This window comes from Lepidochelys kempii, chromosome 16, assembly GCF_965140265.1.
Source record: "Lepidochelys kempii isolate rLepKem1 chromosome 16, rLepKem1.hap2, whole genome shotgun sequence".
In the NCBI taxonomy this organism is placed as follows: domain Eukaryota; kingdom Metazoa; phylum Chordata; order Testudines; family Cheloniidae; genus Lepidochelys; species Lepidochelys kempii.
Genome location: NC_133271.1, coordinates 3986561 through 4002503, shown reverse-complemented (window position 1 = coordinate 4002503; position 15943 = coordinate 3986561). Strand labels below are relative to the sequence as shown.

The window sequence follows — 15943 nt, the reverse complement described above, 5'->3', positions numbered from 1 at the left end:
GGCAGCCGTGGCATATTTTTGCGTGAGAAGTCCCAGTTCAGGTTAAGCTTGTGTCCATCTCCATGTGGAAGAAGCAGGGCTGCTTCTAGTGCTTATGCTCTCTGGAGCCCTCCAGACACTTTCTTCACTTCTTTTCTACTCTCTAAGCTTCAGGAGTTTTAGTGCCTAGCTAGATCCAGACACAGTGTGTAAACGTATCCACACACAGCTGTGCCAGAGCACCCGCGTCCTGACCTGTAGCCCCCTGCTACTGCAGTCCTGGGCCCCATTCTGCTGAGGTACCTCAGTACTGCCCCACAGCAGCTGCTGTTCCTGACCCCCTTCCTCCTACCATATAGCTCTACCAATGCACCTGCAAGCCAGACCTGCATCCATAGTGAGAGCCCTTGTTGCTGCACCACTCCTTTGCACATGCGGCTAAAATGTCCGTGATCTTTTCTGCAGCCAGAGTGCTGATTTGCTGTCAGTTGTCACCCCAGGACTGACATTACTGCGCCTCTGGCTTCCACCTCTCATTGAGCCTCTGGCTCTGGGATTCTTTCCCCTGATGCGTTGACTGGCTGCATTTTTTCCTCTGAAATCTCACTTTATTTCCTGCCCCTTTCTCTAACCTCTGCCTGTCCTCGCTGTTAGGCCAAGTCCATGAATGTTCTGCATCAGCACTGCCGACCTCTGTTAGTCACTCACTCTGTGTGTCACCCAGTTCCCTCTCCCTCAGCTCAGACTTTCTGACTGGCTGACTCTATTGCTGACGGCCTTCTCAGCTGTCATTCTGGAGCTTCTAGGGATTTCACTGGCCAGGCTAACAGTACTTGCTGCAGCTCTCTCTTCCCTACAGCGTGTTGTGGGACTGGGAGAGAGGGTGAGCTCACAGAGTGTGAACTGACTTTCTGACCATGCTGAAATGTTAGTAGCATGGCAGCTGGAACAGCAGTTTCCTCTTGATGCTGTTTGGATTTCTGTATAGGAATCACCGGATTTTTCTAGTTAAGCACTCTAGCTCCCTGCCTGGTTTAGCCAGGACGTACAATTGGGATCTCATTTCCCTGATACTGTTTTTATCAGCCTGGGTCTTGGTTTGAACAGGGGAATAGCCTGCAGGCTGCCGATCCCAAACCTCACTCTGCTTCTCGCTCCTCTGCCAGGAAGAGAAGATGCTGGAGAAGCTGGAGTTCGAGCGTCGCCTGGACATGGGGCAGAGGGAGCATGCTCAGCTTCTTCAGCAGAGCAGCAATCAGAAGGAGGAGATTCTGCAGACTGTGAAAAAGGTACATCAGCTGGGGACTGAGGCTCTGGCACCCAGCCTGTGGCTGAAGTTTGCATTTGATCAGGGCTGTCCATCTGTCCAGCTCTGGACAGACTTGACCATTTCCCACCTGCTCCCTTTCAGAACAGGCATTTCATGTATCGACGTGTGGGCCCCACCCATGCAGAGGGGCCCCCCAGAGGTAGCACTGACAGGGTTCTCTCAGCTCTCTGTTATTTTTATTCCCAGTTTCTCCTCTCCTTTTGACTTTCCAGAGGGCCTTTCAGGGATTGCAGGGACAGTCCTGCACTGACCCCTCACACTGGCCTAGGGGTGGCCTAGCATGTCTCTGCTCTCTCTAGTGTCTCTGGCTTTCATGTGGTTCTGTCAGTGTCGGTGTAAGCTCTGGATAGGCTCCCTATCCACCCTCTTGGAACCTTTCAGCTCCTTGTAATAAAACACCATCCTCAGCAATTCTCATGGGCTGTGGGCACAGCCCAGCAGAGTTGTCACTTCTCTCTTCTGCTAGTTTCCCTTTTCCCCTTGCCACAGGAGCAGGTGAGGCTGGAGAAAGGTCTGACAAAGCATCAGCGCAACCTGGAAGGAGAGCACCTGAAGCTGCTGGAGCAGCTGAAGCAAATGGAGCAGGGCATTGCCAGCCGAATCCAGAAGCTGCTGAAGGAGAATCAGAGGTTGGCCTCCTCCCTGGACACCTTGCAGTCAGCTCTGCCCCTCTGCGCGTTTATTTCTCTGTGTCCCATTTTGTGCTGACCTGCTGCTCGTGACCTGTCCATTTCTCTGAGGTTTTTCCATAGTCAAACTCCCCAAGCAGCGCAGAAATGACTGAGCAGTGAGGGTGAATCCCTGTGGCAGGGCAGGGACGAGGCTGGAGAACAACCCCAAGGGAAACCCTCCGTGCTGCGAATCCTTGTTTGCAGGCACATTCTATCCCACAGTCTTCCTGGTACAGACTATGGGTAAAACTAGTCAACATGCCTAAGGCCTTGTCCATACATCCAAGATGTCCTACTTTGTACAGGTATAAGCCCCTAGTGTGGAGAAAGATCTTCTACACTTTCCACAGTATGCATCCGATGAAGTGAGCTGTAGCTCACGTAAGCTTATGCTCAGATAAATTGGTTAGTCTCTAAGGTGCCACAAGTACTCCTTTTCTTTTTGCGAATACAGACTAACACGGCTGTTACTCTGAAACAGTTACACAGTGTCTCTGGGCCTTGTACCCAGAGAGCTGGCCTTGGGCTTAAGACACCGGACAGGGACCTGAGCTTTGGTTCATTTCACAGCCCTGCTAGTCTCTGCTTCTTCTCTGGCTTTAGCAAAGTTTTTGGAGGTCTGACTGAATGACTACAATAGTCCTGTCGCCCAAGTCTGAACTCTGTGAAATCCATTAGGTGCGAATCAGCCACAGGCCGCTGTTATCACTGGGGCTGGCCACTGGAGGGCGGCATGATCACATATGTTTAGCTCATGGGGGACAAACCTAAACTTTCAACCCAGAATTCCTGGTTCAGATAACTGTGAACAGAAGAGTTTGGGCCACGGTGGAAGCTGCTGCATTCTGGGTGTCCCAGCTCCCACTACCTGGCCTGAGTCTGCTCGGCACAGTGCTGCAGATGGATTGGTGCTGAGCTGAGCCCAGATGCTGCGGGGAGGGAAATGTTGCAGAGGCACTGTACCCCAGGAACTGTGTGTCCTCTTGCTTTGCAGGAGAGGGGAACACCAGCTAGTGTGTATGGAGTTATATGATGAGGCTGCCAACAGCAAGGAAGGCTGCCAAGCTCTTCCATGCTCCAAGGGGTAAATTCTCTGGCTAGCGCCTAGCCCAAGCCCTGGGAAAATAGGTACAAGGAAGGAATCCTGCTCCACTCCCACTCCCCCAGTCATGGGATTAGCCTCCCAGTGGCTCCCCCGGAGGGGCGAGGATGGGAAGATCTACCAGAGGCAGTGTCCCCCACCCCTTGCCTTTTCCATGCCTGTGCCCTGAGGAGTAGCGGGGGAGCTCACATAGCTCCTGCCCCCACATAGCAGAACTGCACCCTGGCTGCAGCTGACAGCTCCACCAGCACAGAGGCAGGGACAGTGGCCAAGCCAGTGGGCTGGTGGTAGCGGCATGTGGCTTGCTCAGGGACGACTCCACTCCCTGGGGAAAAGGGTGCCCTACTCTGCAGTAAAAACCTTCTGCTTTATTTTTCTAGGCAGAAACAAAGTTCAGAACTTTTGAAATCCCTGGAGAACGAGAGGTAAGTGCCCTGCCTAGGCTCCTCTGGGCAAGGGTGAGCGGCTGGGGTGGAGAAATGGACTCATTCACCTCTAGATTCACATCTGAATCCAGCTCAGGTCAGCAGGGATGGAAAGTTGTTTGCATCTGGCAGCCATTAGGTGGCCTGTGTACAATGAGTTTGCTGGGCCTCGGCCTGGTTCCTGATGAAGCAGGAATCCACACCACAAGAACCAGATCCACAGTTGGCAATAATTGGCAGGCTCAGCAGAAAGTTCAGGGTCTAACCAGGCTGTGAACGTTGCTGAGGATAACCAGAATACCCACGGTTGTTACAGCTAACAGTATGGGAAGGGTGAGGAAACAGTGTCTCACTCTTTGGGATCAGGATGAGACGTAATGTGAGGGCAGATTATCCCTTGTCTGCCTGCTGCAAGATTCCTTACATCTCCCTCTGAAGCATGTGCTTTGGGTGCTGTCAGAGACCTGACACCAAGCTAGATGGCCCCAGTCTGATACAGTCTGATTCCAATGGGAAAATTGACCTCTCCTCTCCTCCACAAAGAGGAGGTCCATGCAATCTCCTGAAGCCCTAAAATGTGGGTCAGAGGCGTCTCCCTTCAGAGGACTCCTGGCGAACGGGGGAAGTCCCGGATGACTGGAAAAAGGCTAATGTAGTGCCCATCTTTAAAAAAGGGAAGAAGGAGGATCCTGGGAACTACAGGCCAGTGAGCCTCACTTCAGTCCCCGGAAAAATGGAGCAGGTCCTCAAAGAATCAGTCCTGAAGCACTTACATGAGAAGAAAGTGATCAGGAACAGTCAGCATGGATTCACCAAGGGAAGGTCATGCCTGACTAATCTAATCGCCTTCTATGATGAGATTACTGGTTCTGTGGATGAAGGGAAAGCAGTGGATGTATTGTTTCTTGACTTTAGCAAAGCTTTTGATATGGTCTCCCACAGTATTCTTCCCAGCAAGTTAAGGAAGTATGGGCTGGATGAATGCACTATAAGGTGGGTAGAAAGCTGGCTAGATTGTCGGGCTCAACGGGTAGTAATCAATGGCTCCATGTCTAGTTGGCAGCCGGTGTCAAGTGGAGTGCCCCAGGGGTCGGTCCTGGGGCCGGTTTTGTTCAATATCTTCATAAATGATCTGGAGGATGGTGTAGATTGCACTCTCAGCAAATTTGCGGATGATACTAAACTGGGAGGAGTGGTAGATATGCTGGAGGGCAGGGATAGGATACAGAGGGACCTAGACAAATTGGTGGATTGGGCCAAAAGAAATCTGATGAGGTTCAATAAGGATAAGTGCAGGGTCCTGCACTTAGGACAGAAGAACCCAATGCACAGCTACAGACTAGGGACCGAATGGCTAGGCAGCAGTTCTGCGGAAAAGGACCTAGAGGTGACAGTGGACGAGAAGCTGGATATGAGTCAGCAGTGTGCCCTTGTTGCCAAGAAGGCCAATGGCATTTTGGGATGTATAAGTAGGGGCATAGCGAGCAGATTGAGGGACGTGATCGTCCCCCTCTATTCGACATTGGTGAGGCCTCATCTGGAGTACGGTGTCCAGTTTTGGGCCCCACACTACAAGAAGGATGTGGATAAATTGGAGAGAATCCAGCGAAGGGCAACAAAAATGATTAGGGGTCTGGAACACATGAGTTATGAGGAGAGGCTGAGGGAACTGGGATTGTTTAGTCTGCAGAAGAGAAGAAAGAGGGGGGATTTGATAGCTGCTTTCAACTACCTGAGAGGTAGTTCCAGAGAGGATGGTTCTAGACTATTCTCAGTGGTGGAAGAGGACAGGACAAGGAGTAATGATCTCAAGTTGCAGTGGGGGAGGTTTAGGTTGGGTATTAAGAAAAACTTTTTCACTAGGAGGGTGGTGAAACACTGGAATGCGTTGCCTAGGGAGGTGGTGGAATCTCCTTCCTTAGAAGTTTTTAAGGTCAGGCTTGACAAAGCCCTGGCTGGGATGATTTAATTGGGGATGGGTCCTGCTTTTGAGCAGGGGGTTGGACTAGATGACCTCCTGAGGTTCCTTCCAACCCTGATATTCTATGATTCTATGACCCAGGTACATCTGCTGGCTGTTGTAGGGCAGAGGGTTTCCGGGAAGGTGCCGCGCTGTTGGGTTGAGCACTTTGGGGCCATCGATCACCACCATCCTTGTTTATGCAGTGCCATTGATGTGCGTAGCAAGGCAGAGATATAGAGTCCTTGGCAATCTAGAGGCTGGGGGTGTGTATATGGGGGGACCCCAGAGAACAGGAAGCAAAAGGAGGGGCTCACGATTTAGGGAGAGGAATAGAGGTTTTATAGAAGTATTTTGTTTCACCTATTTCTTACTCCCTTGGGTTTTCCCAAGGGCAGACAGCCCGCTGGCAATGCCCTCTGGTTCGGCCCTACTGTGAGCAGCGTACGCACCCTCCCCAATGGACAGGCAGCGTCCTGCCTGCAGCTGAAGATTCCTGAGCCTCTGCAGGCCTCCTCCTGGCATCTCTCGCTCACACGGATAAGTGAACAGATGGAATCACTCAGCCATTCAAGTCTAGGGTGCAGCTTTGAGGAGGGTGGAGAGGGCGTGGCTGGCTGGCAAGGGTGAAATGTGGCTCTGCTTCTTTCCTAGAATAAGGATGGACCAACTGATGGCAATAACGCAGGAGGAGACGGAGCAGCTACACAGAAGGGAAGTGGCCTGTAAGTCCAAGGGAAGGGGGCTGTGGTAGTCATCTGGGGAGTGGAGGGGGGCTGAGAGGTCCATATCCTCTGGGGAGTGGAGGGGGGCTGTGAGGGCCATATCCTCTGGGGAATCGGGTTGGGGCTGTGAGGGCCATATTCTCTGGGGGATGGAGGGGGCTGAGAGGGCTGTATCATTGGGGGGAGGGTTGTGAGGGCCGTATTCTCTGCGGGATCGGGAGAGAGAAGGCAGGGAGGGCCATATCCTCCTGGCTACACATGACTCTTACTGCTATAGCTTGCCTGAAACAGTGGTGTGAGCAGGCGTGTAGCTAGCACTTGGTCCCTGGATGGCAGCTGATCCATTATCCTCCTGCACTGCACCACTAATCCCAAGGGAGACACATCCCTCTGGTCACTGCCATAGCCAGAGCAGTGAGAGATCTGGCAAGGGATCAATCCCCAGCACACACACAGCACTTCGTACTTTCAAACCAGCTATAACTGGCAACCAGCCGGGAGAACAAGGCAGCACTCAGACCTGCCTGCCTGCCACGGGTAAATGCTGTGCCCTGTGGGGGCGGGACATGGGGGTGCTGGCTGGATCCCGCTGAGCCACCTTTGCTGTATGGGGGGGGAAGAAACTGACTTTAAGGTGTGGAAAGCAGCCTAGTGTGTGCGCTCGTCACATAGAGACACACGTCTCACGTATGCTGTTGGCATTTGCTGCTGGGATTAAAATGTGCGTATGCAGGAGCAAGCGCGTGCACTGCTGTGACAGAGACATCTGTGCCGAAGCGCTCTCAGAGTCAGTCTCCTGCGTCAGCCCCTATTTGTGGATATTTCAACCCTCGAAGCAGTGACTTAAACCTGCCTTAGTGGGATGGCAAAGTTTTCACCCATCTCTCTATTTCTCTTCAGCAGTTGCGTGGAGGCCCCAGGCTGCAGTGGGGAGATCAGACTTGCAGCCCAGTGAGACCACTAGTTAGTGACTCTGATCCTGCAAGCAGCCGCTGGGGAGCTGAAACTGGGGTGGTGCCCTGCAGAGGCTGAGAGCATGTTGTCTGTGCAGAGCAGACTCCGCAGGGCACGCTCCTGGCAGGCCTCTCATCGAGCCCTGATAAGTGGTTGCCCATTGGGAGGGTGCAGCTGGCTAGCTTTCCTGTCTGAACAGCTTTACATGGAAACAGGGATGGAATGAAAATTGGTGGGGGGACCCCAATATTAGCAAGTTCTTGTAGCTGAGTGGGGAGCAGAAATGATGCTGGACACAGAGTTAACCTGCTTCTAGCACTAACGGCTCCTCTTTGTGTCTCCCAGCTGCCATGCAACAAATGCTGGCTGAGAGCTACAAGAACAAGCTCATCCACATGACCTCTGAATCTCGCCGGCAAGACCTTGTCAACCAGGCCTGCTCCAGGTATCTTGAGAGAGCAGTGTGACTGGTAGCAATGTTGTTATAGAACCCCTTTCACACCAAAGGGCCCCAGCACAATTCTGATCACACACATAGGGATCTCTGCAGCCATTTCTGGAGTAGAGCATGACAGCTATTTAACAGCAAACAGCACTAAAGATTGAAGAACAAAAGGGCCACCAAGATAGAGCTCTTATGTTTAAACACAAGTAATACGAGTGTTACGAATGCTCTGGATTAGTAAGAACTGAAAGAACAGAGTAAACATGATTTATTTTATTTCTTACATTTCACTTGGTTTGGAGGGTGAAATGAAACCAGTCATTTCATTTTTGAGTCGTCACTTTCACTGCCATGCAGTCGCACACTGCTCTTTGGGGTCCTCCACGCTACCTGGAATCCATGGGGCGCTTTGGGGAGAGGAAAAGAATCAGAATGTTGGTTCTTGTCCCTTGAAAGCAGCCAGAATAGTTTTCTCATTGATCTTCAATCAATTACACTTACAGCACAGTTTTGCTCTGAAAGTGACAGGACAAATGGCCCACTGGGACATCTTTGTACTTGAGATCTGAGACCATTTCCTCTGCAATCACTGAGGCAATGCACTTCATGGGACTATTTATACAAAGTCCTCTCTTGGAGCAGAGGCCACGCTTTACATCCAGGGAATATGATCCCCACACTGTGATGTTTTATGAGCTGTCGGGCATGGACACTGAGTCACTCACAGCAGGTGCACCAGTAAGTTGTGCATCTGTTTTTGTTTCATTTATCGGCCAGGGTTGGTTGGTGGGAAAGAGTTTACACACCTGCCAAGAGCAGGTTAATGTCACAGTGTGAGAGCTCTGGCTGTCCATGCTCAGTAATAAACTCTCATGTTTTAGGAAGTCCCCATTCCTGGATTTCTCTGGGTTCATTTCCATGGCCAGCTTGTCCTCTTATTTGCATTGCAGTCTGAGACCCTGTAATAATCCCCTGGTGATGTATCTCTTGCAGCCTGGCAGAGATGGATCAGAAGTTCCAACAAATCCTGGCTTGGCAACAGCTAGATCAGAGCAAGGCCACTAGTCAGATCCTGCGGGAGGTAGGCTTGTGATCAGGGAAGCTAAGTGCATGTTGTAATGGGGGTGGGGAACAGAGCTGGCATGACAAGCACATTGGCTATTCTAAAGCCTTGTTAAAACTAGTTAGTTGGGTGCAGAAATTTCTGGCGATCTGGATAATTGGCTGCAGTGGCTAAAGGGAAGCTATGTAATTACTTGTTTCAGAGTAGCAGCTGTGTTAGTCTGTATTCGCAAAAAGAAAAGGAGTACTTTTGGCACCTTAGAGACTAACCAATTTATTTGAGCATAAGCTTTCGTGAGCTACAGCTCACTTCATCAGAAAATGTTTGGCCTTAATTTCTTTGTGCCTCAGTTTACCATCTGTAAAATGGGGCAATTGTGTTTTACTTCTTGGGATTGTGAGAAGGCACCCAGATTCTGCAAGGGTGAGCACCAGGGAAGTGTTTGTAAATCAGATCATTTCAGCGTAGTGAGGGTTGCCTGTGTGTTTGCATCCCCATGATTGGGCATCGTTCCTGGGCTAAGCAGAATGTAATGTTTCGTAGAGTGAAATGCAGAAAGCGGCCTTTGAAGCCCTTCAGGTGAAGAAGGATCTCTTGCACCGGCAGATCAGGAACCAGGTGAGTTGGCGCTGGCAGAACAGAAGCAACAAAAGATTCAGCTTGTTCATCTGAGTGGTGAGACCACTGCAAGGAAAGTTGTCGTGCTGCGTATGCAGCGCAGGGTCTGAGGAAAACCAAGCACCCTTCTGTTTCTGTAGGGCTGTGTAACACAAAGTGTCAGATTTGATTTAACAATACTTCTCTCCACCATGGAGGAGTGGCAGTGAGGCCTAATAGATCCAAGGGAAATGCTGGAATCCCCATTACTTGAGTCATCTGAAACTTGACTGGCCAAAGCACGTGAGAATGGGTTATAGAGAGCAATCCTGCACTAGCTTCTAGGGATGAGCCAGAGAGAGCCAGGCCTCTGCCATGTGACAGGCTGCATAGTGAGCGGGGCTGCTGTCTCCATAAGAATCCATTGCATCTCCATCCAGACCATTAGACTTGTACATTGCAGCATGAGCTCATTATTATTTGTTTCTGTTGCCAACCTGCTGTTTGATCTCCATTTTGTTAAAGATGAAGCATGTTACTGGGGGTGGGTAGTGGAGACAGTTCTGGGGAGCACGGCACCGGGATGCCCCTCTGGTTAAATGACAGAAAGGACCTGGCCAGTTTCTCAGCGGAGTGCTCCAGGCTTTCCCCCATCTGACCCTAGGAAAGGAGCTCGTGTAGGAGGTGGGGAGAAGTTGAATGGCTTTGCTTTGTTATAATGAGCTAAACAGGGCCAGTCTTTGCAACTTGTGGGAAGCCCACAGGCTGCTTGCACATATATATGGACCTCGTCAGTGATCAGATCACACAAATGTGCTTTTTGCTTGAACTTGTACCTTCCGTGCAAGGTTCCGTTGCTGGAGTTCACCAGCAACAAGAACCTTGTGGATGGTCAGTTTGCTTATCTTTGGTCTACAGTCCTAGGGTGTCTTGGGGACATGTCTGGCCTTCAGGTCTCACTGCTGGGCACCTCTCTATTAAACGCTTCGCTCCTGGGCCTCCACTTCCCCTGCATTCCATTGGCATGCTGTGCACCTAATGGAGTGTTAGGATGCCTCCGGAGCAGTCAGCTGCATGCCAAGGGTGTTCTTCCTGAATGGTCATGGGACGTATAGCAGCAGATAAAATAATGGTTCAAGTACAAGCCTGGGCTATGGGCTATCTGGGATCTGTTCTTGGCTTTGCTACTTATTTGTTGTGGGATTGTGGACAAGTCACTTTGCCTTTCTGTGCCTCAGTTTCCCCATCAGTAGTATCTGTTATTTGTATTGTAGTAGCACCTAGAAGCCAAGTGTTGTGTGCACTGTACAAACACCTACGGAGCTTACAATCTAAGGAGCTGCATTAACACAGAGTTAATGTGTCCTTACTTTCCAAGCTGGCTGGGAGGCTTGAATGAACCAACTGACTGCAAAGCACTTCCAGGCCATAGGCTAGAAGGTGCTTAGAGACAGGCACATAAAATGCCTTCTGTTGTTGGGGGGTGGAACACAGCTAGTTAGCATCAGGCAAGAGACTAAGCACGAGCAGCTGGCAGCGCAGTCATGTAGGCAGTGCAAGTTAGCTTGTGGGTTGTTTACTTGGCCCTGGAGAATTGACAGAATGAAGGCAGACAACAGGCTTTCCAAACCACAGCCCAGCCCCCTGTCTCCCCGAGGGCAGCTGTGCAGTTTTGCCAGCGCTAAAGCAGCTAAATAAAAGTCATTTCAAATGTCAGTAAAAAACTGTTTCATCTTCTGTTTAGATTAAGTTAATAGAAACAGAGTTATTGCAGCTGACACAGCTGGAGTTAAAGAGGCAAGAACTGGACACAGAGACACTGCAGGTATGTAGGGCTCTGGGGCTGCCCCTCTTCTACCCTCTACCTTCACTCTGGGGGTCTCAAAAGATCTGCTCACTTCCTGTGCTCTTTGCAGTTTCTAGGCAGTTTCATGCTTAGTCAGAAGGGGATGTTCCCCAAATTCCCCCTCTCCTGCTGCTTTCTGCAAACATTGCTGCTGCTCCTGAAGATCTTGAGTAATTTTCAGTTTGAAAACTTGGCACAAGCAGGCTCATTGGGCAGGGAAGGAGCTTCTCCTAGCACACATCTGCCAAGCATCTCATGTTTTCTTGCATTGTTTTGTTTTAATTTTAATTTGTTTAAGTATCTGCCAAAAATGACCCACACCTCCCTCGTCCTCCTTTCTAAGCCATGTCTCCAAGGCCATGACAGCATCCCCTCTGCCCAGCCAGCCTTCTATCTCAAGAGGAGTTTTCGTCCAGCTGTAGAGGGAGCTCAAGTTGGGTTAAAGCAGCTTAGCTTTAGTTTTCTTTCATATGCCTTTGCAGGAATTGTCTTCCTATGTGAATTATCCCATAGGATTTGCCAGTTCAGGTCCCTGGTCCAGTAAGTCTGGTATCTGTAGCCAGTAGCTGATGTGTCAAAGGAATATAGTTTGCTTAGTACACTCAGCAGCCATGTAATACTGTAAGTGGTGGGGTGGTGTTGGGAGTTCCTTCCTGACCCCGGAACTGATCAGTTGGCACCCTGAAGCATGAGATTCAATTGCCACCTAGTCAGCAAGTGTGACTGTAAATGCTTTTAGTCATAAAACACTCCAGTAACTGACCTCTGGTGGCAGGGAACCCTCCATGCTCATTATACCTGGGGAAGCAAGCCAGTCGCAATTCCCTCTCTTCCGGAAGGCTGCCAAATAGCTCAGAGTAGATTGTTAAGAGCTGGGCATGTCTCTGTGCACCCTGATACACAGCCCAAGGATCATGGCGCAGCAAGTTGCAAAGCAGCGGCTACAAGGAGAAAGAGTGGGAAGTCCTGTGGTCAAGTGAATGAGACGGGGCTGGAGTGTAGGCAAACTATGGCAGTACCAGGGATGGTGTTAAAGTGTCAGAGACTGTGTCTTGACCCTAATCTGTCAGCTACTCTTAGCACCGACCGCTTAGAAACTAGAACTGAGCCGCATTCCCCCGGTAACCCATTAGCCAGCGTGGTTATAAACAAGCCCATAGCACAGTAGTCTCATGCATTGTCTTGAACCCTTAATACAGGATCAATGCCCAAAATGGGGTGCAGCAGGAACGCACCTGAAGCCCAACTGTTGCACTAGATGTGCATCAAGTGGAGCAGACTGCAGCTGCCACCTTCTTTAGTACCAAAGTGCTGCCTGCAGAGATGCCAGGTCCCATCATACAGTGACTGGCCTGAGCACCCTTCCAGCTGCTGCGAGCTACAGCCTGTGCAGGCCACAACCAGCCAGGGTAGTTTGAGAGAAACACTGGAGAGCTCTGTGGTTGCACTCCAGCCACACGTGCTCCAAGGGGCTAAACCCCCTGAATCGGTACTGCGTGTGAATGTTCTCCCCTGGTAGCAGCTTGAACTTGGGCCTCCGTGAAGTGGGTGCACTGGGCATACCTAGGGGCTGTGGGGAACCTAAGAGAAGGCCTGAATAACTGGCCAAGGAGAGCTGGCCATGTGGGGAGAGGAGCACCAGGCTGGATTCGCCATGTGAGAACTAAGCGGCTGCTTCTGAGCCGTGCATCAATGGCTAAAGCCTCCAGAAATATTACTTACCCTGTCCTGAGAAAATGGGGAGAGAGTCAAGCCACTTAGAGTGGGACAGCCTGGGGGGGATGGGAGCAGATTGCTCACAGAGGTATGTTTCTAGCAGAGCTTTCCAGGTGGCTTTCTCCAGGGTAGTTGTCTTATGACCTTCAGGGAAGCTGATCTGTTCTGTGCTCCAAACCAGCCCTTTCTTGCTCACAGAATCCTGGATCTGTGTCTCTGTGGAAATGAAAGAAATCAACAATTACAAACAAACGTGAACACAACAGTTCTGTATTGAGGGAAATGTCTTCTCCAAATGAGATCAGCACAAGACAGAGGGGTTGTGTGGCTGGTGTCCCATGCCTAGTACCTCCCTTTGGGACAGAGAGGAAGTCAACGGGTATTTCACAGTCTCCTGCTGCACCACTCAAAGTTAGGAGGCTCTTGTCATTAAATCCTCTGCTGAGACATAACCCCCTCAAGAGTTACGCAAAAGCAGAGATCAGAACCCACTGTTCCTGTCAAAGGAAATTTCCGCCAGCAATGTGTCTGAGCCCTGTCAAGGCTATGCTCGATGAGAGCTTCTCTCTGCTGCCCGGGCCTCTTTTGGGGGGTTGACTCCAAATAACGTTGCTGGCACCTTGGTCCCAGCCATCTAAAATGTCCAGCTCCAGTGTTCTGTTGGTTTCACCATACTCTACGTTCCTCCACACTAACAAAGAGCTATGTGGGATAAACCTCTGCAGCTGCATCCCTCTCGTGGCCAGCGAGAGGCGCTGTGATTTGGAATGTCCAAGGGGTATTCCAGCTGTTCCACTGTCATCACTGTCCTTGATGACAATGGTTTACAATGATGACTGCACCTCCACAGCATCCTCCCCTTCCCCACAGCCACAAGCTCAGGGCAGCATACAACAGAATGAAGATCAAATCCAAGCCCCATGACATACAGCTCCATCGAACCAAACAAGCACCCTGCCATGGGGCCTGATTCTATCTGATACTCATGAGATCTCAAGGAGTCCACCCATCTCCAAGGCCATGGAGATGCTGTTGCCTAGGCCCATCCCCACCCACCTGGGTACCTGCAGGCTTGCAGAGCTCAGCCTCTGTGGCCTTGTTGCAGATAAGGAAGGGGAATACGGATGTTCCTATTCTATAGATCGAGGCAGAGTCTCCAGCTGGAGTGTGCGAGTGGGTTATGGGCAGAGGGCTGCCTCAGTGAGTCTGGTCACTCTGCACAGCGTGTGGCGGGACTGGGGTAATGGACAAGTTCAGGGTGTTACGTTGAGAACAGGGGAACTGCCATTACTGGGTCTAATGCACATGGCAGCGACCCCTGGGCCCCAGCAGAAATCTCCCTGAGAGCAGGATTGGGCGTCTGCTCAACTTTGCTGAGGTTCAGTTGGACACGGCTCAAAAACTTGGGTTGAGTATTTGAGCAAAATAAATGCTCTGCCCACTGGAGGCTGTAGGGTGTGACTGAGGGACAACGCTCTGCAGCTGCACCCCTGCCATAGCCTCCATGTGGTCTGGAGACAGGGCTGCCTCTGCTTCTGTTGCAGGAGATGATCACAGAGCAACGCCAAGCCCTGAGCTACATGCTGCAACAGCTGCTCAAGGAGAAGAAGCAAAGGGAAGAGGAACTGCAACAAATCCTGGTATGTGGTGGGACTTGTTAATGACTCTGCGTAGATCAGGAGCAGCAGGCAGTGCCATGTGGGGGGTGACCATGGGTGCTCTTGGCCATGGGGAGAAAAGGGGACTGAGATGAGGGATGTGATATTCTGTGCTCGTAGGGCCCGTTAGTGTCAATGGGAGCCTTGCCAGTGACTTTGGAGGGCTTTGGATCAGGATCGTAGTGTCCTTGGACCAGTGTGGGTACTGTTTGGCAGAGGTCAGCATGCATCCTCCATCCTTGCCAGAGCAATGGCAACCATTGCAATGGTTGTTTCAAGGGGAGAGGTAGGGAAGGAGGGGAGCAAGATGCAGAGACCCTATGCAGTATGCATGGTCTGCCGATGTGCTTCATCTTCTTGAGCCATAGCCACTGGCAGCCCCTTAGCAGTTTGGTCCCAGCGCGTGGGACAAGGGTGCCTGGAGGGTGGGGACAGAGGGAGATGGAGAATCCTGGGGGTGAGCAAGAGGAGGGATGTGGGAATCAAAGCAGAGTCAGCCCCAGGAGGCCGTTAAGGTCTGACTGTGCCCAGCCCTGGCTCTCCATGGCAATGTGAGCTACCATCGGTGTATCTGAGCTTGCTCCATGCTGACGGTGCTGTTGGCTTCCCCTTTGAGTCTGTAATTCAAACTCCCCTAAAGCCCGAATTCTAATTCACCTTCTTTTTCTTGCAGCTCGAGATGGAGGCAAAAAGTGAAACGAAGCAGGAGAACTACTGGCTGATCCAGTATCAGCGCCTGCTGAACCAGAAACCTCTCTCACTGAAACTCCAGGTCACTGGGGGGTATTGCTGGGAGTGCAGTAGTGCTGGGGCCATGGTACTAGGCGCTGCCCCAAATCTAAGCCGGTAACGAGCACTTTCCATTGCCCTGCCCATGTGCTCAGCTGGAGCTAGGGTTGGAGAGCAGTTCCATTAGCAATGTCACCACAGAGGCTGAAACGCTGCCAGATCTGCTCCCCTCTGATCCCCTTGTGCGGTGCATTGCTAGACCTCCCTGCCCTGCGCAGGGTTATGGCTGCTCAGCATCTCCACAGAAATCCCAGTGCAGCTGTCAGGAGGAGATGCTCTTCCCTTTGAGCCTGCAGTGAGCCAGTAGCTCAGCATGGCATTGGAGGGTGCTGGGCTGCCAGAGGTATGGGCCTCACCCTGAATTTTTAGCTCCTGGTGATGATTACACTGATAGCCATTTTAAGAATAGGACTTTTGGTCTTAGCCAAACTCCAACTCAGGCAGCTGCATTCAGCTTCCCCAAATCCCCCTGCAATTGCAGTTGAATGCGGGAGTCTTTTCACTTCCTGCCCATAACTTTTGCCCTGTGTCATGTACTGTTACGTAACTGCTGGAGTGGTGCAGAGGTGGCTGATTTCAGCAATAGCTGAATGATCCCTGTTGGCTTGCATATCGACTGGTGTTTGTAAAGAACTTTGGGAGGGCAGGTACCTGCCAGAATGGGAACTGTCAAACCCTTGGTT

General features: G+C 51.1%; 1 protein-coding gene across 8 annotated transcripts in view; it reads left to right on the top strand.

Annotated features, from left to right (window-relative positions):
• The window catches only part of LRSAM1 (leucine rich repeat and sterile alpha motif containing 1), a 61826-nt gene that overhangs the window by 42878 nt on the left and 3005 nt on the right, over positions 1-15943 (top strand). For 7 of the 8 annotated variants that reach the window (XM_073314467.1, XM_073314463.1, XM_073314465.1 and 4 more), the window contains 10 exons: positions 1146-1268; positions 1799-1938; positions 3463-3507; positions 6122-6192; positions 7492-7591; positions 8585-8672; positions 9198-9272; positions 10996-11076; positions 14358-14453; positions 15145-15243. In XM_073314467.1, coding sequence (XP_073170568.1) covers positions 1146-1268; positions 1799-1938; positions 3463-3507; positions 6122-6192; positions 7492-7591; positions 8585-8672; positions 9198-9272; positions 10996-11076; positions 14358-14453; positions 15145-15243 — 918 coding nt within the window. The remainder of the gene's footprint in view (positions 1-1145; positions 1269-1798; positions 1939-3462; positions 3508-6121; positions 6193-7491; positions 7592-8584; positions 8673-9197; positions 9273-10995; positions 11077-14357; positions 14454-15144; positions 15244-15943) is intronic. The other variant, XM_073314468.1, reaches the window with a different exon arrangement.